The 22,573-nt window shown below is 35.5% G+C and overlaps 1 protein-coding gene across 5 annotated transcripts in view; it reads left to right on the top strand.

Annotated features, from left to right (window-relative positions):
- XPO4 (exportin 4) overlaps window positions 1-22,573 on the top strand; it is a 117,903-nt gene that overhangs the window by 58,300 nt on the left and 37,030 nt on the right. For all 5 annotated transcript variants that reach the window (XM_081815396.1, XM_081815398.1, XM_081815397.1 and 2 more), the window contains 3 exons: window positions 12,276-12,388; window positions 16,975-17,132; window positions 17,387-17,561. In XM_081815396.1, coding sequence (XP_081671522.1) covers window positions 12,276-12,388; window positions 16,975-17,132; window positions 17,387-17,561 — 446 coding nt within the window. The remainder of the gene's footprint in view (window positions 1-12,275; window positions 12,389-16,974; window positions 17,133-17,386; window positions 17,562-22,573) is intronic.

Genomic DNA, 22,573 nt, shown 5'->3' with positions numbered 1-22,573 from the left:
TTAATTTTGATGGCAGGATTTTTTTGTTCATATCAGCATTAGATCATGTGGGTTTAATCTTTTTACCGGTTAAAGAAACTTTGCTTTTGCCATGGGTAGAACTGTACTTCCTACCCTGGTCGGTTGTCTTTAGCAGATTTTGGTTCATTATCTGGACTGGGGAAAAGTGTGGGAATCTGTTACCACTAATGCAAAATCATTGTTCTACTGACAGTAGGCTGGTAGCGTGATCTTTATATATAAAGATTACACAACTGCCCACACTAGACAGTTCTTGTGAGAGATCAGACAGTGATTAGTATTAACATTGTGGTCCCACAGCTCAGTCTGAGTTGAATTTTTAAGTTCCTTGAAAGAGGGAATGATGCCTTTTCTCTCTTCATATCAACTTTGGTTGACTAGCCTCACCCTGCACTAGGGTGGGTTAAGTTGGAATGGAATACAAAAGAGGGCTTGATAGCCTGAAAGTTCTCTGACCTAACCACCAAAACATGTATCCACACCTAAATGTGTAGCATTGAACTGCATAAAAATAATGGAAATGTAATCTAATTGGGGTAAACATCACCACACTGTAGTCTTTTGAATTTTTAATCTTAGGTCTTCTATTTTTTAATCCACTTAGGGTAGTAAATATTCCTCATTATATATCAGGTTTCCTTCACAAAGAAGAAAGAAGTGAGTAATTGTCCTATACGGAAGACTTTAAGATTTTACTCACATTTGTAAGTCATCTAAAATATCTGCTTGGTACATTATATCTTTTCATTAAAACAACTGTGTTCTTAATTGACGATTCATGTTCAAAAACTTATGTTTGGCATTGATAAACAAAAGATACATGTTGACATAGCATAAATTTTGGATTAAGAAATACTATGGTATTTTTTTTAAGGCATTGTGACATAATTCACAAACCATACAAGCCACACATTTATTTATTTATTTTTTTTAGAGAGAGCGCACGTGAGTGCAGGGGTGGAGGGTAGGGGGAGAGGGAGAGAGAGTCTCAAGCAGGCTCCATGCCCAGTGTGGAGCCTGACGCAGGCTCAGTCTCACAACCCTGAGATCATGACCTGAGCCGAGATCAAGAGTCGGATACTTAACTGACTGAGCCACCCTGGTGCCCCACAAGTCACACATTTAAAATGTACAATTAAATTTTTTCTTTAAAGTTTACTCAAGAGTTGTACAACCATCACCACCATTGATTTTAGGGAATATTTATCATCCCAAAAAGAAACCCCATACCCTTTAACATTCCCACCCCCACTTCCCCCCCCACCTCCACCCCCTTTCAGTGGCAACTACTAATCCACTTTCTATCTCTATAGATTTTTCTATTCTGGATGTTTTATTTAAATGGAATCATACAATATGTGGGGTTTTTTTGGTCATTTTTATGTGGCATGTTTTTGAGGCTTATTCAAGTTGTAGCATGTATCGGCATTCCATCCCTTTTTGTTGCCAAGTAATATTCCACTGTGTGGATAATACCATGTTTTATTTCTCAGTTCATCTGCTGATCAGTTGTTGGTCATTTGAGTTCTTTCCATTTTTTATTTATTTATTTTTTAAGATTTTATTTATTCATTTGAGAGAGAGAGACAGCATGAGAGAAAGAGCACGAGCGGGGGGTGGGGGCAGAGGGAGAGGGAGAAGCAGACTCCCCAGGAGCCCGAGATGGGGCTTAATCCCAGGACCCCAGGATCATGACCCAAGCCAAAGGTAGACGCTTAACTGACTGAGCCACCCAGTCACGCCAGTTCTTTCCATTTTTTAAAAACAATTTTCAATATAGAATAATGCTGCTGTGAACATCTTTATACAAGTTTTTCCATACTTGTGGATGTATGTTCCCATTTCTCTTGGGTGTACCTGTAGGAGTGGATTGCTGGGTCATATGGTAACTATATATTTAACATTTTGAGAAACTGTCAGACTGTTTTCCACAGTACCTGCACTATTTTGCATTAACATTGTAATGTACAGGTATTCCATTTTGTTTGCATCCTCACCAACACTTACCTGTTTTTTTTTGTTTGTTTGTTTATAACCATCCTGTTTCATACAAAGTGGTATCTCATTGTGCCTTAGATTTGCCTTCCCTAATGGTAAATGCTGTTGAGCATCATTTCATGTGGTTATTGACCATTTTTGTATCTTCTTTAGAGAAATGACTGTTGAGATCCTTTGTCCATTTTTATTTATTTATCATTTATTATTTTTATTTTTTATTTTTAAAGATTTTATTTATGTGAGAGAGAGAGAGTACAAGCGGGGTCGGGGAGAGGGGCAGAGGGAAAGGGAGAAGCAGACTCCCACTGAGCAGGAAGCCCGACACGGGGCTTGTCCCAGGACCCGGAGATCATGACCTGAGCCAAGGGCAGAGGCTTAATTGACTTAGCTACCCAGGCGCCCCTCCCTTGTCCATTTTTAAATTGAGTTATTTAGTTAGTTAAAGAATCTAGATTCTTTTTTTTTTTTTTTAATTTTTGAATTGTAAGAGTCGTGTATATATTATAAATATATAAAACAAATCCCTTGGCAGATGTATGATTTTCAAATATTTTCTACCATTCTGTGAATTGACTTTTTACTTTATTGATAATGGCCTATGAAACAGAAATTTTTAATTTTTTTCTTTTGTTGTTTGTGCTTCTGATATAAGATGACTTTGCATAACCCAAGGTCAGAAAGGTTTTTTTAGAAATAGACTTTTTTAGAGCAATTTTAGATTCATAGTAATATTGAGCAGAAGGTACAGAAATTTCCTATATCCTCCCTTCCCCCACACATGCACAGTCTCCCATTATCAATATCCCCCCCCAGAGTTGTGCATTTGTTATCATTAATGAACCTTCAAGTGACACTTCATTGTCACTCAAAGTCCATGGTTTAAATTAGAATTCACTCTTGGTGTTCTGTGGGTTTTGACAAATGTATAATGACATGTATCCACCATCACAGCACCATACTGAGTAGTTTCACTGCCCTAAAAATCCTCTTTGTTCCACCTATTCATCCCTGCCTCTCCCCAAACCCTTGTCAGCCACTGATCATTTACTGTCTCAGTAGTTTCTCCTTTTCCAGAATGTCATGTAATTGGAATAATATAGTATGTGGCCTTTTCAGATTGACTTTCACTTAGTAATATGCACTGAAGATTCCATATCTCTTCATTGCTTGATAGCTTATTTCTTTATTAGCACTGAATAATAGTCTGTTGTCTGGATGACAGTTTACTTATCTATTCATCTATCAGAGGACATCTTGGTTGCTTCTAAGTTTTGTCAGTTATGACTATACAGCTGTGTGCAGGTTTTTGTGTTGACACAAATATTTAACTCCTTTAGGTAAATACCCAGGAACATAATTGCTGGATCATATGTTAGAGTAGGTTTAGTTTTTTAAGAAACTGCCAAACTGTCCTCCAAAGTGGCTGCAGCATTTTGTGCTCCCACTGGCAGTGAATGAGTGTTTTCAGCTCCACATCCTTGGTAGCATTTGGTGTTGTCAGTGTTCAGATTTTGGCCAATCTGGTAGGTGTGTAGTGGTATCTTATTGTTGTTTTAATTTGCATTTCCCTGATGACATATGATGTGGAGCATCTTTTCATGTGCTTATTGCCATCTGTATATCTTTGGTGAGGTGTCTGTTAAGGTCTTTGGCCCATTTTTTAACCGGATTGTTTGTTTTCTTATTGTGGAACTTTAAGAGTTCTTTGTGTATTTTGTATAATGGTCTTTTTCCAGAAATATCTTTTGCAAATATATTCTACTAGTGTTTGGCTTATTCTGTTAATATTGTCCTTCACAGAGCAGAACTTTTTAATTTTAATGAAATTCAGCTTATTGGTTCTTTCCATCATGGATCATGACTTTGGTATTATATCTAAAAAGTCATTGTCAAATCTGTGGTCATCTAGATTTTCTTCTATATTCTAGGAATTTTAGTTTTGTGTTTTACATTTAGGTCTGTGACCATTTTGAGTTAATTTTTGTGAAGGGTGTAAGGTCTGTGTCTAGATTCTTTTTTTTTTTTAGCTTTGGATGTCCATTTGTTCAGGCACTATTTGTTGAAAAGATTGTCTTTACTCTGTTGTATTACCTTTGCTCCTTTATCAAAGATTATTGGACTTCATTTATGTAGATCTGTTTCTGGTCTCTTTATTCTGTTCCTTTGATCTAGTTTGTCCATTGTTTTCTCCAGTACCCACTGTCTTAATTATTGTAGCTTCATAGTAAGTTAGATAGTGTCAGGACTGCGACTTTGTTCTTGTTCTTAAGGCCATTTAATTTAGACCCTTAACTGCGTCTAAAATTTAATCTTATATTTTATTCTAAGAGTTTTACGGTTTTTAGCCCATACAGTTAGGTTGGTCATATATTAGGTCTATCATCATTTTAAGTTAGTTTTTGTATATGGTATAAGGTGGAGATCCAACTTCATTTTTTTGCATGTTGAATATCCTGTTGTTTCTGTACCATTTGTTGAAAAAGATATTTTCCAATTGAATTGTCTTGTCCCTGCCATCCCCCACTCTGTGTAAAATTACCCAACTGTAAATGTGACAGTTTCTGGCTTCTCAATTCTATTCCATTGGTCTTTATGTCTGTTACTATGCCAGTGCCACACTGTATTGATTATTATAGCTTTGTAGTAAGTTTTGAAATCAGGAAGTGTGTGTCCTCCAACTTTGTTCTTTTTCTTTTTTTTTTTTTGAAGATTATTTTGTCTTCTCTCCCTTACATTTCCATATGAAATTTAGAATTAGCTTATCAATTTCTGCAGAAAAGGCAGCTGGGATTTTGATAGATGTTGTATTGAATCAGTAGATCAGTTTGGGGAGTATTGCCATGTTAACAGTGTTAAATTTTCTGATCCATGAACATGGGATATCCTTCCATTTATTTAGATCTTTAATTCCTTCCAACAATGTTTTATAATTTTCAGAGTAGAAGTTTTGGAATTCTTTTGTTAAATTTATTCCTGATGTTTTATTCTTTTTAATTCAATTGTAAATGGAGTTGATTTTAAAATTATTTTCATATTCATTGCTAGTGTATAGAAATACATTTTTAATGTTAATCTTGTACCATGTAATGTTGCTGAATTTACTGGCTCAAATAGTATTTTTAGTGGATTAAAAAAAATTTTTATATACATGGTGTCATCTGCAAACCATTATCTTTATTAAGGACTTATTATATGTAGCTTTTATATGTGTAAAAGGTAATTTATGAAAGCATCCTCCACCTCAGGCCTGGGTGGAGCAATGTATATAGCTCCTGGGATTTGGTAGATGTTAGAATCACCCCCTGGCCCAGTGAGCTAATTACTTACTGAATGTACCCCAGTCTCACTTTGTTGATGGAGACTGAGACGAAATCTACCTGCTTTCATTCTGTTTCAGATCATTGCTGTCCAAAGAAAGTGTCCCTGGTCCCATGATCCTCTGTCATATCATCATCCCAGTTTAAAAATGGCCTCTACCATCCTGGATGGTCTGATCTCTGTCTCCTTCTCAAAACTTTTCTGTGCTATTTTATTAGAGCTGCTCTCACAAGCTGTTTCCTTCTGCCTTGGCATCTCTTCACATGGACTTTCTCTGCCTGGATACCTTCTCACAGTCTAGCATATAGTAATAGATGCTTAACAAATATATATTATTTAATTAGTGAGGTAAGGTGATTTGATTCCAAAGTATTATTTTAGTTCTTGGCTGTTTGTTTATGCTGCTAAGATTATTTAGCTAGGAGTTCACCTGGTGTCCATAAATGCTTAAGGGTTTTGGCAATGCTAATCATAAATCACAGTATCATTTTGTAATAAGAATGTTTGGCAGGTATGTTTGGTATGTTGACTTTAATAATACTTCTTTTTTTAGTTTGGTTACACTGCCTTTTATTGATATTCTATTTTTGTGGATCTGATTTGGTTTTAGTAAAAAAAATTTCAACTCAGTCTCTTGGAGAAAGCTAACTGGATCATAAAATAGTAATGGGATATAGAAGCCTTCACCTAAATTAGGATTTCCAGTAAAGCCAACGTTACTATTTGCAGGCAAGGCTTGGGAAAACATTCAGGTGAGGTCAGTTCTCCTTTATTTCAAAGGATTTTTGGTTACTTGGACTAAATGCTGTCTGTAAGACTGGGCTCATTTGTTCTGTGTTGTGCCAGAAAGAGAAATAACAGTTTTTATTGTTAGAAAAACTCATAGTGACAGAGATAAATGTTTAAGAAGAAAAACTTGGCTTTCCCTTTGCCTCTGAAACTTGGTTTTACTAATGAGGTGGCTTAAAAAGAATATGGGAAGATGGAGAAATTAAAGTTTTTATTACTTTTGTAAAATGTTCATTGTTGCTACAAGATCTTCCTATATCAAAGTATTTATAAGTATAGGCTATGGTAATTTTCATACTCTCTCTCTGTTTGTTTGAGGATGATTTGTAGTTATTGTATAACTCATTGTCTTTTTACTGTCCGTTACCACCACAAAATGATACCCTTACTAAAGGTGTTAGTAGATGAACAACTCATTTGCATTTGTAAGGACCAGTGTCTCAGAAGATGACTTTTCTCCCCTCGTGTTAAGATATATGTACTTACTGATAATACTGTTTGTTGTTTGAGACCTCAAGACTTGTTGTTCGGGACAGAAGACTTAGTAGGATTTATCCAGTGACAGTCAGTAGCAGGGTGCATTCATTTCTGTCCTTCTGGCTCTTAGCCTAGTGTGTTTCTCTCTGGTCATGCAGTTATAAAATAGGGCAGGTGGTACATTTATATGCTTTTGAGTTCTTAGAAGTTTCTGAGCTTTCCTAAGCAGAGAATTTTAGAGCTAGATAGGAACATTGTGAAACAGACAGTAGAGAATAGAGAGTTAATTCTTCGCTGTTCTGAAGTGCAGTTGAATTTACATCTAGCTGCAGCTGATTTTCCAGAGGATTAAGATAGCGTTGAACTTAGAAGACTGGTTGGGTTTTTGCACTTCAGAATTTGAACTCTTGCTAAGAGGGGAGTGGGCTTGTATTTGATACAATGACAAATATTGTACTATAATTTGTGGTTTTTGAATTTGGTGAAAATATGGGAAGGTAAAGTAAGATTAGATATGGATGACAAATTTTTAAAAAGACATAGGATTATTAAAAGACAAAGCTCTGGATGGCTGTTTTCCTGAATTCTTTATTTGGTTACAAATGAATTATTCTGATACAAAATATAAATTACTTGAGTTCAGTATTTATTGTAGATAAATGTTTAAAGCCATAGGCCAAGAAAATTCTTGATTTAAAATCTGATTCAGATTTTGGTAAATGCTAGCTATTTAACTAGTATCAACCTGTTGTGAGTTGTAGGTCTCCTAAAATCTGATAGGTGTAAAATAGGTGTATAACTAATAAATGATTAATTAGTAAATAATCACTTCATTGTTAGACTTCTCTTTCACTGATAATACATTTGGATAAAAAAGATAAAGCAGTATAATGTGTAGATATTATGGCATGTTAATGTAGTAGGTAGTATAAATCAAAACTTTAAATCCTTTTTAAAATGTTGTCTTAAGAATAGAAATGCTAGGGTACCTGGATGGCTCAGTCGGTTAAGCGTTTGACTCTTGGTTTCAGCTCAGGTCATAATCTTGTGGTTTTGGGAGCAAGCCCCGTGTTGGGCTCATCATGGAGTCAGCTTGCCCCTCTCCCTTGCCCTCTGCTCCTCCTCTCTCTCTCTCAAATAAATAAAATCTTTATAAAAAAAAAAAAGAATAGAAATACTGGATTTCTGAATTTTAGAGGTAGTCTTTTGTTTTTAAAGTAGTCTACATTATGAATTATCTGGGAAAGAAGTGGTATTTTGGGGTGTCTTATACAAACATACAGAAATAGTCAATTAATTGGCAGTACCAAATCAAAAATTGAATTACCCTGATTTTTTACATTTTGAATGTACACATATGGTCCAGATCTATATATGACCGTTCTATTCACATTGTGATAGGCTTCTCACTTTTTTTTTTTAATTGAAAAGTAATACTTGTATATTCATAGTAACAATATTTCAGGTAATACAGAAGAACCCTCATAGCCTTTTTTTTTTTTTTTGAAGAGTTTGTTTGTTTATTTACTTGAGAGAGGGAGAGAAAGAACAAGCAGAGGAGATAGGGAGAGGCATACTCCCTGCCGAGCAGGAAGCCCAATGTAGGACTCGATCCCAGGACTCTGGAACTATGACCTGAGCCAAAGGCAGACGCTTAACTAACTGAGCCACCCAGATGCCCCCTCATAGCTTCTTATGAAGGTAACCACATCAGCAGTTTCACAGCACAGTCTGCTAACTAAAACATGTATTTTTTGTCTGAATAGCTTTGTTCTTAAAAATTTGTTCTATTCATTATTACACTGTTCTTTTGTTGCTTTTAATGTTTAAGTTTTTGTTAAAATGCTTTTGAGGTAGTTACATGTTCTTTCAATAGAAATATTATTTGTAATTAAGTTACATGGTTGTATCTTATTGTACCAACATGAGTATGTGTGCACTTTTACTATGCAAAAATGGTGGTGGTGGTTGTGCTGGGCTGACTTATAAGAAGGTAGTTAAGTCTGCAGTGTTGTAGATTAATTCTTCAAAGAACAATTAGGGTAACCTCTGAGCGAAGTGTGTTATAAATGAGTTTTCTAAAGAAGGCAAACAACAGGGGCGCCTGGGTGGCTCAGTCGTTAAGCGTTTGCCTTCGGCTCAGGTCGTGATCCCAGGGTCCTGGGATCGAGCCCCGCATAGGGCTCCCTGTCGGTGGGAAGCCTGCTTCTCCCTCTCCCAGTCCGCCTGCTTGTGTTCCCTCTCTTGCTGTGTGTCTCTCTCTGTCAAATAAATAAATAAACTTTAAAAAAAAAAAAAAGAAGAAGGCAAACAACATGTCAAGATAAAAAGTCCTTTCGAGGTTTGGAGTTGGAAAACAAAAAACTCACATGAACTTTAAAATAATTAGGGGACCGGGGTACCTGGATGGCTTAGTCGGTTAAGCGTCTGCCTTCAGCTCAGGTCATGGTCCTGGGGTCCTGGGATCAAGCCCCGCGTCAGGCTACCTGCTTAGCGGGGAGTCTGCTTCTCCCTCTCCCTCTGCTGCTCCCCCTGCTTGTGTTCTCTCTCTCTCTCTCTCTGTCAAATAAATAAATAAATAAGATCTTTAAAAAATAAAATAATTAGGGGGAAAGTATTTTCTGATAGATGTCACATACAGAACTCACAGATCTCCATGTGGTGTTAGCAAAATGTAAGGAATTAACATTTTGAAAATATACTTGTCAGCTTTTAGAAGAAATTTGGCCATTCATACTGGGCACTAGGGAAAGTATGTTTAAAACAGACCAGGATCAGGGAAGCTGAAACCAGGATTTAAAAAAATTAAAGATTTGAGGATTATTTTGAACCTGAAGTTTAGGTGAGCAATTGCAGTTCACTCCATTTCATATCTGGAAAAAGCCCTCTCTTAAATGTATGTCTTTCCATTTTCTCTTCATAGAAATCCTTGCTATCCATAAGAATTTATGGAGCATACACTTTTTCTAAATACAAAAAGGGTAGAAAAGAGAATTAAACAAGTATCTTGGTTTAGGTTTTGTTTTCTTTTGTAATACTTACTAATCTTTGAAGTGATCACCTTCCACTCACTGAAGAACACTGGCAACCCCTTGTTGAGTATAACCAGGAGGCTTAGTTAGGATGCAGGAGATTCCTCGCCTTCCCTTGGAATGAGATTTTCCATATTTCCAAGACAAATATTACTCACTTTACTTTTGCCATTATTCTCCCAATATTCTTCCTCTGTGCTTGAATTGTGTGGGGCTCTTGGGGGTTTTAGATTTTAGCTTTCTCTTGCAGGTACCAGCACCTGAAGTATTTGTCTTTCTTACTCTGAGAAAGAGCAGCTTGCACTTGCTCGCTGCCTGGGTGGCTGTATTAATAAGAAAATTGACAGATGGTCTGCTTCGAGATGGACCATTTTACTATGGTTATGTGAATCTGTCTCATATCCCACCTAATTTAAAAATAAATTTTTACCTGGGACGCCTGGGTGGCTCAGTCGGTTAGGCATCTGCCTTCAGCTCGGGTCATGATCCCAGGACAGTCCCGCATCGGGCTCCTTGCTCAGCAGGGAAGCTGCTTCTCCCCTCTCCCTCTGCCTGCTGCTCCCCCTGCTTGTGCTCTCTCTCATCAATCAATCAATCATCAATAAATTTATACCTTTTGTAAGCATATGAAGTACTAATAAATTCTGTTATTTTTCTAGATGAAAATATTTAGTAAAATTATGCACATACACTTTGTTAGATCTGGATGTCCAATAAAATAATAGTTTGTTACCATTTTACTATAAGATTGCAAACTCCTAAAAAATTTGAAGGAGATTGTCATGATTTTCTTTATGCAGGTGCTCAACACAGTACTGAGCATAAGTAATAAATATTTTTCATTACTGAACAGTATATATCAAAATCATTGCCTTTTAATTAATAAAATGGGACATTGAAATTTAAGGAAAATAGAGCTGGAAAAAAAATAAGTGGAATATTTTTTATGAAGTACAAAGAATTTATTGCCTTACTCTTGGGTACTTTATTTCATATGCTTAAACCTTTTTTTATGCCCCAGACTTTTATTGTGGAAAATTTCAAAGATGTGCAAAAAATAAAATACCCAGCTTCATTAGCTCTGAGTTTTTGTTTCAATCTATGCTCTTCCATCCTCAGATAATTGTAAAGCAAATCCTAGACACCCTATGATTTCATCCACAAATACTTGTTTCTCTAAGATAAGCCTTCATTTTAGACAACATGTAAAAATACCTAGTATTCAACCAGTATATTCTGAATGCAGAGCACATTAACAACATAAGATCAAAATGTGTGCCTAGTGAGAAAGTGAAATCATTTAAAAAACTATTAACACACTGATCTTAGCACTCATGGGCTGATTTTTTTTTTTCTCTTCAAAATCCAGGCTTACTTCGTTTTAACCGTTCCTCTTACAAGTCCTCTTGACTCTTTCCCTGCACCTCCACAAGGGGGCAGATAAAGGAAGAGAAAAGTGAAATTATGTGACTGACTTGAATTTCACTTTTATTCACCAATCAAATGGAGTTGCAGAACATTTTTGGAGCAATTTTTCCGAAATAAGCAAGCAGACTTCTCTTCTGAAACAACTCGTAGTCCCCTCCTTGCTCTTCAGAGACAAAATATTAGATATTTCAAAAGGGGGTTAAGTAATAATCTTTTAAAAAATGATTTCCAAAGCATTTTCATAGCCTTTAATGTTCTCTGTTAATGATTTGGGCTTTAATGAAAATACAGCATTTGAACTTGTGTCTAATTTTTGCAAGCTATAGTTTTGGATAACTATTTTTGAAATTTCTCATTGAGTGATTAGAATGTTGATGTATTTAGCTGGATATCTGATTAGCAGTGGAAGGGGCATAACTACTGTCTTCATGCACAGACAGCTTTCCCTTTTCTTAACCTCAGTTTCTACATCAGTGTCCTTGTGTGAATTATATTCGTGGACACTTAAAAGTATATTATGGTTATTTGAAGTATGGCAAAGATAGGATTCCATTTGAAGCATGTTTGATATTGAAACACTTGAACACCATAAAAGTTGATTTTTAGTCTGTGGGATTTTAAATGAATATCTATAGAGTTGTACATAAACTGATTATTTCTTTGTCTGGAATTGGTATTTGCATAATCTAATGTGTGGGAGTTTCTCTGCTTCACTATGATGTATATTTGCTCTTGTTCTTTTTTTGTTACCCAGTGAATATACTTCTTTGGGAAAAATACTATTTTTTCAAGTAGTCTTTTATGAGACTCACATTTTGTATATGTAGTTTTAGCTGTTAATAAGATATTGGGGGAAATGGGATAAATATTCAGAAATTGATTTTTCCTTTTTTGTATATATTTTGGCATCTGTTTTATATTCACATTTTTCATTTTGTTGCTACCATTAAGATCTCTGATTATCAAAGTTTTTATATCCCTGCAGCATGACATGTAATTCTGATGAAACTGTGATCTTATATTCCTATAGTATTTTTTTTTTTTTTAGCACCTAATGCCTTTTATTCCTTAGCTTCATGCATGTAGCATATGTGAAGAGGCTTAAACTGTTTCCATTACATTCTTTCTGGATTGCTCCTGTTATATTTAGGATATACTTATACTTTAGACAAAGTAAGAATGTTATTGTTGTTGACCTTGACACTAGATAACTGGGCAGACATTATATAGCTATGTTTGAATCCTCACAAAATGTGCTGTTAAAGCCAACAGAGTCCTGGCGGGAGACTCTTCTGGATAGCAGAGTTATGGAGCTGTTCTTCACAGTAAGTCTTGCTTTTCATCTCTGGTGGTGAAGGCCAAGGAAGAGTGCCACTGAAAAGAGTACAATGTTTTGTATTTTTCTTAAGTAAAACAGGACAGATTGCTTTCTCCTCTGAAGCCTTCTCTTCTAACAAATACATCTGCTTAAATAGAAATTATCTAGAAATGTTCTTGCTAATTTATAAAAATGTTATGTAAGTATGAAGAGTTGAATGTCCTGGAGCCGAAGTTCTCAAACTTTTTGATCTGAAGACCCCTTTACATTCTTAAAAATTATTGACGACTCCGAAGAGCTTTTGTTTATGGGGTTATAGCTATTAATATTTACCATATTAAAAATTCAAACTGAAAACTTTAAAAAGTAATTAATTCATTTAAAAATAGCAATACGAGGGGGCACCTGGCTAGCTCGGTTGGTGGAGCATGCAACTCTTGATCTTAGGGTTGTGGGTTCAAGCCGCATGTTGGGTAGAGAGATTACTTGAAAATAAAATCTTTAAAAAAAAAAATAGCAACGCCAAACCATTACATATTAACATAAGTAACATTTTAGTGAACAAATAGCTATAGGGAAGTTTCCTGAAAAGAGTGGCATTGTTTTATATTTTTGCAGAACTCAAATGTTATGCTTAATAGAAGACGGCCAGATTCTCAGATCTGCTTCTGCATCCAGTTGGTTGTAATATTATTACAGGTCAAGTAACCTTGAGGAGACTCCACTGTATACATGTATGACAGTGAGAATGGAAAGGGCAGATACTGTGTTAGTATTAGTATGAAAATAGTTTTGCCCTTATAGATAACCTGACATGATCTTAGGAATGTCTCAGGATCCCTGGACCACACTTTGAGAACTACTGTAGTAGAGTAGTATACTTTTTTATGTACTAATTTATCAGTCATGGGTTAAGTTAGTGTTATTGAATAGCAATTTATTTCAATTGTAACTTTAAATAGTCCTGTTTATTATTTGCTAAATATCAAGAAGTAAGCAATATGTTCCTATGTTTGCTCATGAGGGTCCCCACTACAATAGTCCAAAGCTGGTGAAAAAAATGTGTGTATGGAGTGGGGAGGGATGCTGATTTGCTGTTAATAGTGCAAGCACACTAGTTAGATATAATGACTGGGGTAAAAGTCCAAATAAAGACCAATTAAGAAAAAAAGAAAGGAAGCCCTTTTACTTAATCCCAACCATTTTAGTTTCTTACCTTTTCATTTGTTAGAAAAACATTATTTACTATCCTTACAACTGCCTTCCTTTTCTGATGAAACCATTTAAAATATTGTAGTTTTGTGGTATATATTTTATAATACCTAGAATAAGGTTATTCATCCATGGTTATACATAAAAATGAAATAAAATAGAAATGTTCAGAATAAACATTACCTTACATTTTATTCTTTAAATCAGAGAAATGATGTTAAAAACACTGTCCGTACGAAAGCGATAATTGTAAGTAAATTAAGAAATTCTGTTGCCTGCCACATCTGACAGAAATTGTTTTGATGCATATCCAAGTTCACTTCTTTGTGTTATTCATCTGACTGAAAGACGATCCCATTCCAGCAGTTTTTGAAAAGGTGAAAAACTTGCTGGCAGTACTGGAAACAGCTCCCCCAAATCTGAACAGCTGTCTAGACAAACTAGACAGCTGCTCCTGTCAGCTGTGAACCACCCCGTGCAAATAGCTTCTGAAGTTGAAAGTTAACCCTTTTTACTGTGTTATTTTAACAGTTTTGTGTTCGTGGCCTATTGCTTTCATTAAGGAGTTTTGATTTGTAATTTATTACAAAAATGACAGTGGCTAATCGTTTAATTTCATTCATTTATTTGCAGTTATGTGAATTCATTACCTAATAGAAAGCAGTTTTCTGTTGGATATCCTTATTTCTCTAGATTTGAGTAGGTAGACATAAATATACTATTGCATGAATTTAAGACTTTAAATGTGTTGGTCACATCTGAATTTAGGAATACTCTAGGTTTCATTCTGTCCCTCAGAAGTTTACAGATGTCTCAATTTTTCTTTCTTCCATAAGGTATTAGAAAAACCACTCTCATTAGTTTTTCCTCCTACCTTTTTGATTCTCCTTGACCTCATTTATGGTCTCTTATTTTCTCTGCTTACTGCAAAACTTATTAGTGTTCTCTCTTAGTTCTCAACTTTGCTGACTGTATACACTTTCCTTGGGCTCTCTCTTCCACACGTAGGACTTGAAGCGCCACTTCTGCACTGATGACTCCTAAATCTATATTCAGCACAGGCTGCTCCAGAGTTCCAGAGCCTTATAATCCAAGTGCTTACTCGATGTTTTAATTTGGATGGCCCACAGACATCTCAGATTCAGCATGTTCCAATAGAATTTATCTTACTGACTTGCTTCTCTTTACTCCTTGTCTTGCTTCACCATTCACCTCCTTGGGTGTTCTGCTAGACTTTGCTTTTCCGTATCCCTCTGCTTTTCCTATTCAGGTGATAAATTCAGTTTTTAATTTGTATAATATAGTTCAGTTGCGGTAGAACTCCTTTGTAATGCTGACATTGGAAGAAGGGCAAGAATCTACTATATTATACAAGAATTAATCATTGGCTTATCATGAGTTTTATATGGTTCATATTTCAGAGAACATAAATTAAGTTTCAACAGTAGTACATGCAGGCTCTGAGGCAGTTTATTTTATTTTATTACATAATCAACATTAGCTATTTCGGTCATCATATATTTTGGGTCCTCTCTTCTCGACCAGGAATGAGCAACCATTTAGCTCTATAGGTAGAAAAGAAAACCTCTATTGTCCGGATTGCATTATATTCATTGGCAGAATGTACCCCTGGATAACATGTTTAAGTGTTGATTAGGTAAAAAGGCATGATGAGAGAAATTTAGTTACAGATAAGGAATTTGAGAATGAGTTGTGTTCAGAAGTTCTTGAATTGGACAATGTAGATATATGAATTTGTGTATTATACTTTTAATTTACTATTTAAAACTTAAAATGTAATAGGGTGTATTTTGAGAAACAGTTGTGTTATTCTAGACCAGGGATTGGCAGACTTTTTCTGTAAAGGCCAGGTAGTAAATATTTGGCTTTGCTGGTCATATGTTCTCTGAGGCAGTTGTTTAGCTCTGCCATTGTTGGACAGAAGCAGCCATGATGATACCTAAACAAATAAGCGTGGCAGTGTTCCTATAGAATTTTATTCACAGTTATTAAAATGTGAATTTTGTATAATTGTCTTATGTTTGAAATTAACATTTTTCTTTGATTTTGTTTTCCTCAACCCTGTAAAAATGTAAAAACCATCTGATAGGCCATACAAAATAAGCAGGAGGCCAGATTTGGCCATAGGCTATGATTTGCCAACCCCCGTTCTAGACCAAAGAGGGTGGAATATTTTAAACATGTCAGTAGATCAGTTAACTTTGTGACTCTTTAGTATTTTAAATTTCTTACAGCCTTAAGAAGTTCAAGGTTTAAAGATTAATGAAATCAATCTGTGAATAAAGATTTGAGTGTCTGTTCACTGTGTCCCAAAAATGTATCTGTGAATACTTAAGAGAAATATGGTAACTTCAAGTAATTTATAAATGATTTGCAGAGTCAAAGTGAATGTAACTTGAAACAAATAGAGAACTAATGTTTAAAATTCTGTGACATTCAGAAAGCAAAGAGATTTGTGTAAGAAAAGAAGGGTTGGAGAAGTCAAATGCTTGTGGAAAGTAGAAAATGGTTGCTGTTAAATGTGGTTGGTGGATTAGGATAAAAAATTACCTGTAATTTCTTTCCTGAGTGTATTTTCCTGTTTAATTATGTCAGATCACAGAAATGAAACATCTTTTAAAATCTGAGAATATTAATAACACACTAAAACTAGGGAGCAGTATTTCAGGAGCATTTCCTTCATACAGCATACTGTGCACCAGATGTTTCACATCAGTATTGCATCATTGAAATAAGATCTAGATGAGGTTTAAAGTGGACTTAAATTTAATTTAAATAAAATTTTAAAAATTTAGCCATTATTAATAGCAATGGTATAGGATAAAATGAAATTCAAACAAATTGTGGGCAATCTCAGAGTAATGAAAGAGTGTGCTTATATACTGGGGGAATGTTTAGGGATTGAAAGGTATATTGGTTTTCTAAGTGTGCAACTGTTTACTTCTGCTAAAGCAGCATCTATATACTCTTGATTGAACTTGTCTGCTAACTTTAGCAAGAAGCTGTAGCTAGGCATAGTTAGCATAATACAGATGACTGTCGTTGTTGCTGTTTTTAGAAGAAGCAGTATGTCTGACTGGCTGGCATCTGTTTCTCTCTTTGTCATAACATGCTGGAGACAGTTCAATTTTCAAAATGTAGGTAGCCCTCAGTTAAAAATTACTTGATAAGTTTAAAATCATGGCTTATAATGTAAAGTGGACTGAGGGACAATTTTCAATTTTAGTTAAGTTCAAGAATTAATTTTCTAGAAATAACCAGCTACAGTGAATTTTTTCTCTTACCTCATTCGGCATGATAGACACGTGACCCTTACAAAAGAAGAATTTATTTTTATGGATTAGTAATTCTTTCTAACAGGTACATCGAAAAATCAGAGAAGATTCAGATATGGCACAAGATTCTCTTCAGTGCCTTGCCCAGTTAGCTTCTCTTCATGGACCTATCTTCCCCGATGAAGGATCACAAGTTGATTATCTAGCACACTTCATTGAGGGATTACTGAATACTATCAATGGGTAGGTATACTTACCTTCATAACTGAAAAAGGAACTTTCAGTTTTTTCTTTGTGTTTAACATTAGAAGAGAAAAACCAGTGATTTTTTTTTTCCCTGTTTATATTCTGAAGTATAGTTATATGGGTAATTTGAAATTAATACACAGAGACATGCCTTTAAAAATGAGTGGGTGATAATATTTGCATGTTTGGAAATGAGTTCTTGGGACTTTTCTTCTACTACCACTCAATAATACTCATTACTTGATTTGTAGAATTGAAATAGAAGATTCAGAAGCTGTGGGAATCTCCAGCATTATCAGCAACCTGATAACTGTGTTCCCTCGAAATGTTTTAACTGCCATTCCAAATGAACTTTTCTCATCCTTTGTTAACTGCCTCACACACCTCACTTGTTCTTTTGGGCGAAGTGCTGCATTGGAAGAAGTGGTGAGTGCCTATTCTAAAATAAATTGTGTCCGTTCCGTTTTTTACAAGGCAATTTGCTGTGCCTCTGCAGCATTTCTCATGACAAGTAATTAAGCAAGTGCTAGCTATTGTTAAAATTGCATTTTTGTTTATATGTGCAAATTATTTGTAATCTGTGTTTAGAAACATTACTTTTAAAGTCTTGTGGATTAAAATCACTTTAATAGATTAAATTTATTGGTGTCAAGATTTTAATTTTGAGATAATTGAGTGTCTGTAGGAAATGGAATGAAGTGTCTATATTAAGAATTATGTTGCAAGTCCATTTTAACAATGAAAATTTTAAGTTTAAAAATTGCTAATATGGTAATTTTATTTTTTTTGAGGATTAAAAAATTTGGACTTAACCTGGAAATTATATGAACATAATTTGGTTCAAATGTAATCATGCTGGTTTTGATTAGGCTGTATTCTTTAATTTTTTTGATGCTGTGGTTTAATAGTATATCTTGGTAGAATTTAATTTTCTTTAAATCAAGATCAATCTTGATTTAATTTTCTTTAAATCAAGATCAACTAAAGATGTTCTTTGGTACAAGTTGTCGATTGTATATTTTCCAAATATAAAATTTAATTTAGGAAACTAAAACTCCTTGACAACACAGCTGTGTTTATAATAGTTACTGTGAATAACTACATTAATCATGGGAAATAATTGATTTTTTCCTCTCTAGTGGTTCTTAAATTGTTGAAACTAATTTTTCTTTTTATGAATCAAAATGTGGGTTTTTTCCAAAGATCGTAAGTAAAAAGAATATTTGTAGATATGTTTGAATTTTATGTTAAATCGTAACTGAGTTGTTTTGTTGGGGGTCTGGCAACATCTGTGTGAGTTTTCGTATCCCTTTAGGGGTGTTCAGAAGATAGAGGACTCGAGAATGATTTATGTAGTTGTACACTTTAGTGGTTTGATGAGTAAAGGAACCAGGTCAGGCTGGTGTGTGTTGGAAAAAAATGTAGGTAGTAGAGGAATAGAAGCTTAAAGGCATCATATGTGAGATTTGAATTTCTCGGGGAAAAATTATGTTCTGAGCATGGAAACATGGGGAAATTCTAAGTATTTAAACTTGATTCAAACCCCTTTCAAATTATCACAAATTCTGAATCAAATCAGGTTTCATTTTACATGGTTTCATTGTGCTTTCCCCCACCTTGGTTTGTTTGTACTCTGTTCTAAACCAGGTGGATTAAACAGTATGTTGATCACGTATTTAGAAACACAGCTATTTTTTAGTTTCTGTTTGTGGGTTAAGGAAGTTCCTAAGCGGGGTGCCTGGATGGCTCAGTCGTTGAGCATCTGCCTTCGGCTCAGGTCATGATCCCAGGGTCCTGGGATCGAGCCCCGCATCGGGCTCCCTGCTGAGTGGAGAGCCTGCTTCTCCCTCTACCTCTGCCTGCCACTACCCCTGCTTGTACTCTCTCTCTCCTGTCAAATAAATAAAAAAAAATCTTAAAAAAAAGAGAAGTTCCTAAGCACTTTAAAGAAGAATTGCTGGAAGATACATAACATTTTGGTTTGCAGATTTTAAGTTTAGAATTCATTTATCTTGACCAGGAGACTGACAACTTGGAAAACAATTTTTCTGTCAAGATTGATAGAGAAATTTTAGAATACAGAAAGCCTAGATACACTTTCAGAGTTGATGTATATTGTGCTTGTTTCACAAGAAGGTATGGTGTAGATATGATATACCTAATAGATTTCATTTAAGAAAAGTGTTATTTCTTTTCATTTGTTTTAATTAATTTAATTGATCTGTTTATGATGTTTAAAAATGGTTTTAAAAATAATTGGTTACCGGGGCACCTGGGTGGCTCAGTCGGTTAAGTGTCTGCCTTTGGCTCAGGTCATGATCCCTGGGTCCTGGGATTGAGCCCGACATCAGGTTCCCTGCTCAGTGGGGAGCCTGCTTCTCCTTCTCCCTCTGCTGCTCCCCCTGCTTGTGCTCTCTCTCACTCTGTCTCCTGCTCTCTGTCAAATAAATAAATACAATCCTAAAAAAAAAAAAATTGGTTACCTACCTCTGAAACTAATATACTGTATGTTAATTAATTGAATTTAAATTGAAAAAAATAATTGGTTACCTATTAAAAAAGGCAAAGGGGAAAGATTTGTCTAAAGCTTTGTATTACTCAGAGTATCCAGATAGGCGAGGTTTGGTGAAGTTGAGGGCTAAGAGGGAGGCCCCCTCAGGATGAGTTGCCAGAAGACTAAACAAATCCTCCTAAGTGTCATCTCAACCTCATGTGGTTTTCATTATATCTTGTGTGTGCTGGGGGAGGGGAGCCTGGGGAATGTGCAAATAATACCAAAGTACATGAACAAATCTAGCCAAACCAAGGTGGAAGTTCTAGGACACAGGTCACATCATCTTTTGTTTCCTTGGGCACCCAGTGATTGTAGTACTAGTACATAATACATAGTTGTCGACCTCAGATGGAAAAATATATTTAAAAAATCATTTTTTAAGTAAAAATAGAAAAATTGAGACATATTAAAAAAACTGCTTTGAGAGTCAGCATGATACAGAAAGATCATGAACATTGGAAGGAGACAGTACTGTCATGAGCCAAGTAATTATAAACTACAGAACCTTGGACAAATTGCTTAACCTTTTTTGAGCACGTTGATATAGGTAGGATAATAATTCCTTCTAGTGTTCCATGGGGTGGATTAACTATATGGAAGTGCCTGTACAGTGCGCACAATAAAATGTGGAATAGTAATGGTAAAAATGAACCTTTAAATAATAGCACTTATTGAGAGCCTGTAATGTGTATTTTACCAAGGTAAGACAAGTTCTTGAATTTTGTGCAAACCAATAGTTTTTTTTTTTTAATTTTTTTTTTTGCAAACCAATAGTTTTAATACTACTTTTCTTCACAATTTTAATTTTGTGAAATGTTTTGTTTTTCTCTAATAGCGAAGGAGGTTTTTTTGCCCCCAATAGGAAAATAGATTCAGCATATACACTTCTGTGTTATTGTGAGAATATTTCTTCAAAACTGTATTTATTTAGAAATACATATAGATTGTCTCCTTTTTTAGAAGTTTATGTCTCCAATGGTAATTATGTGGCTGTAGCAAGAAAAAAAATCTCCATGGGAAGAGAAGTTTGTGATACTAATGTGCATTTCATGAAACGTGTCTTTGCTTGGTGGCTTTAGCCTGTGTGTGAAGATAGTTATTTATGACTGCTCTTCAACTTGCAGTGAACTGAAAGTGCTCAAAAAGAGTAATTCCAATCTTCAGCCAAGTTGTTCTGTTGGCTGTTAAAATTTCCTGGTATTACTTGAGGCTTCCTGAAGCCAAGAATTTTTTCATTGCACCCCAGAAATCAGATACTGTCTATTCCTGGGCTGAAGAGGTGAGAAAACTGTAGAGATGGAATCATTGCCTTAAAAATTAAAATTCTAACAAAATAATTGTTCACGTTATATCAATTGTTTTATAAAATGTTTATAATATTAGTACATCCATTTGAATCAATTCAGTGAAATTTGAAGAGACTATGACTCGAACTCTATACTCTAGTTTGTTTCTTGGTTTCTTTTGTCAATAGAAAATTTTAAGTTCAGCCCCCAGTAGGTTCATCAGACAGGAGCCACATAACTTGTTCAGTTAATTGAGCAGAGCAGCCAAGCACGATGCTTAAACCTTGAAGTGTATGTGTGTTTGGGTGTGCATGTATGTTTCGGGGTGGATATGTAAAGGAGGTGGTAGTAGGTGAACTTTGTAAAGAAGAAACTTTAATTGTAGCCTAAGCTCAAGACCAGCAGGACAAGGTAGTAAAGAGAAAGATACTTGATAAAGTTGTTAGGAAGTTCATTATAGAGTGTAACGTGGTAAAGTAACTTTGCATTTTGTTGGATGAGTGAGTACATGTGAAGTTCAGCATTCTTCATTCAGAATCTATTTTCTCTGGCTCAGTGGATAATTACTTTGTGGGGAGGAGACGTAGTGAAAAGGGAAGCATCGAAGCCAAATTATAAATTGAAATTGAGAAGTGGGAAGCATAATTTGGGACATTTCAGTGATAAGAGGGAAAGCTATTAACTCACTTTTTGGCATGGTGATGTCCGTACAATGTATACGTATAGTTGGCCTTGCCCCTTAACTCACAAGAAGATGGGACTGTTTGAGAAGCCATGCTAACCTCCCCACCCCGTGGTTCTGATGGCCAGGAAAGAATAAATTGGTGATATAGTAGAGAGCAAGACAGCTGTCCAGCCCCATTATGTGCATTCATTTCATCTGCTTGAGTTTTTTTTTAAAAAAAGATAATTAGATGAGGTGCATGAGTATTTCTTAAACCTTGCACGTTTAAAGTATACTTCTTTTTAATATTAACAGCTTTACCTCCATTAGGGTATTTGTTAGAAAATTGGCTATTATTGTACCTTAAATAAAGATTCTTTTTTTTTTTTTTAAAGATTTTATTTATTTATTTGACAGAGAGAGACACAGCGAGAGAGGGAACACAAGCAGGGGGAGTGGGAGAGGGAGAAGCAGGCTTCCCGCGGAGCAGGGAGCCCGATGCGGGGCTCGATCCCAGGACTCTGGGATCGCGACCTGAGCCGAAGGCAGACGCTTAACGACTGAGCCACCCAGGCGCCCCCCTTAAATAAAGATTCTTATTAAAGAAGTCTTTAAAAAATAATTTCACAGTTTCAGGGCACCTGGGTGGCTCAGTCGTTAAGCACCTGCCTTCAGCTCACTCAGGTCATGATCCCAGGGTCCTGGGATCGAGCCCCGCATCGGGCTCCCTGCTCCGCGGGAAGCCTGCTTCTCCCTCTCCCACTCCCCCTGCTTGTGTTCCCTCTCTCGCTGTGTCTCTCTCTGTCAAATAAATAAATAAAATCTTTAAAAATAATAATAATTTCACTGCTTCATTTAATCCTGATTGGATCATAATTTTACCAATGCAGTGTTTTCCTGACTGTATATGAGTCACCTCCGGTTTTCTCAATTT

This window comes from Leptonychotes weddellii, chromosome 3, assembly GCF_054177405.1.
Source record: "Leptonychotes weddellii isolate Sample4059 chromosome 3, ASM5417740v2, whole genome shotgun sequence".
Classification (NCBI taxonomy): Eukaryota; Metazoa; Chordata; class Mammalia; order Carnivora; family Phocidae; genus Leptonychotes; species Leptonychotes weddellii.
The sequence above is the reverse complement of the archived record's forward strand: the minus strand, read 5'-3'. Positions and strand labels throughout refer to the sequence as shown.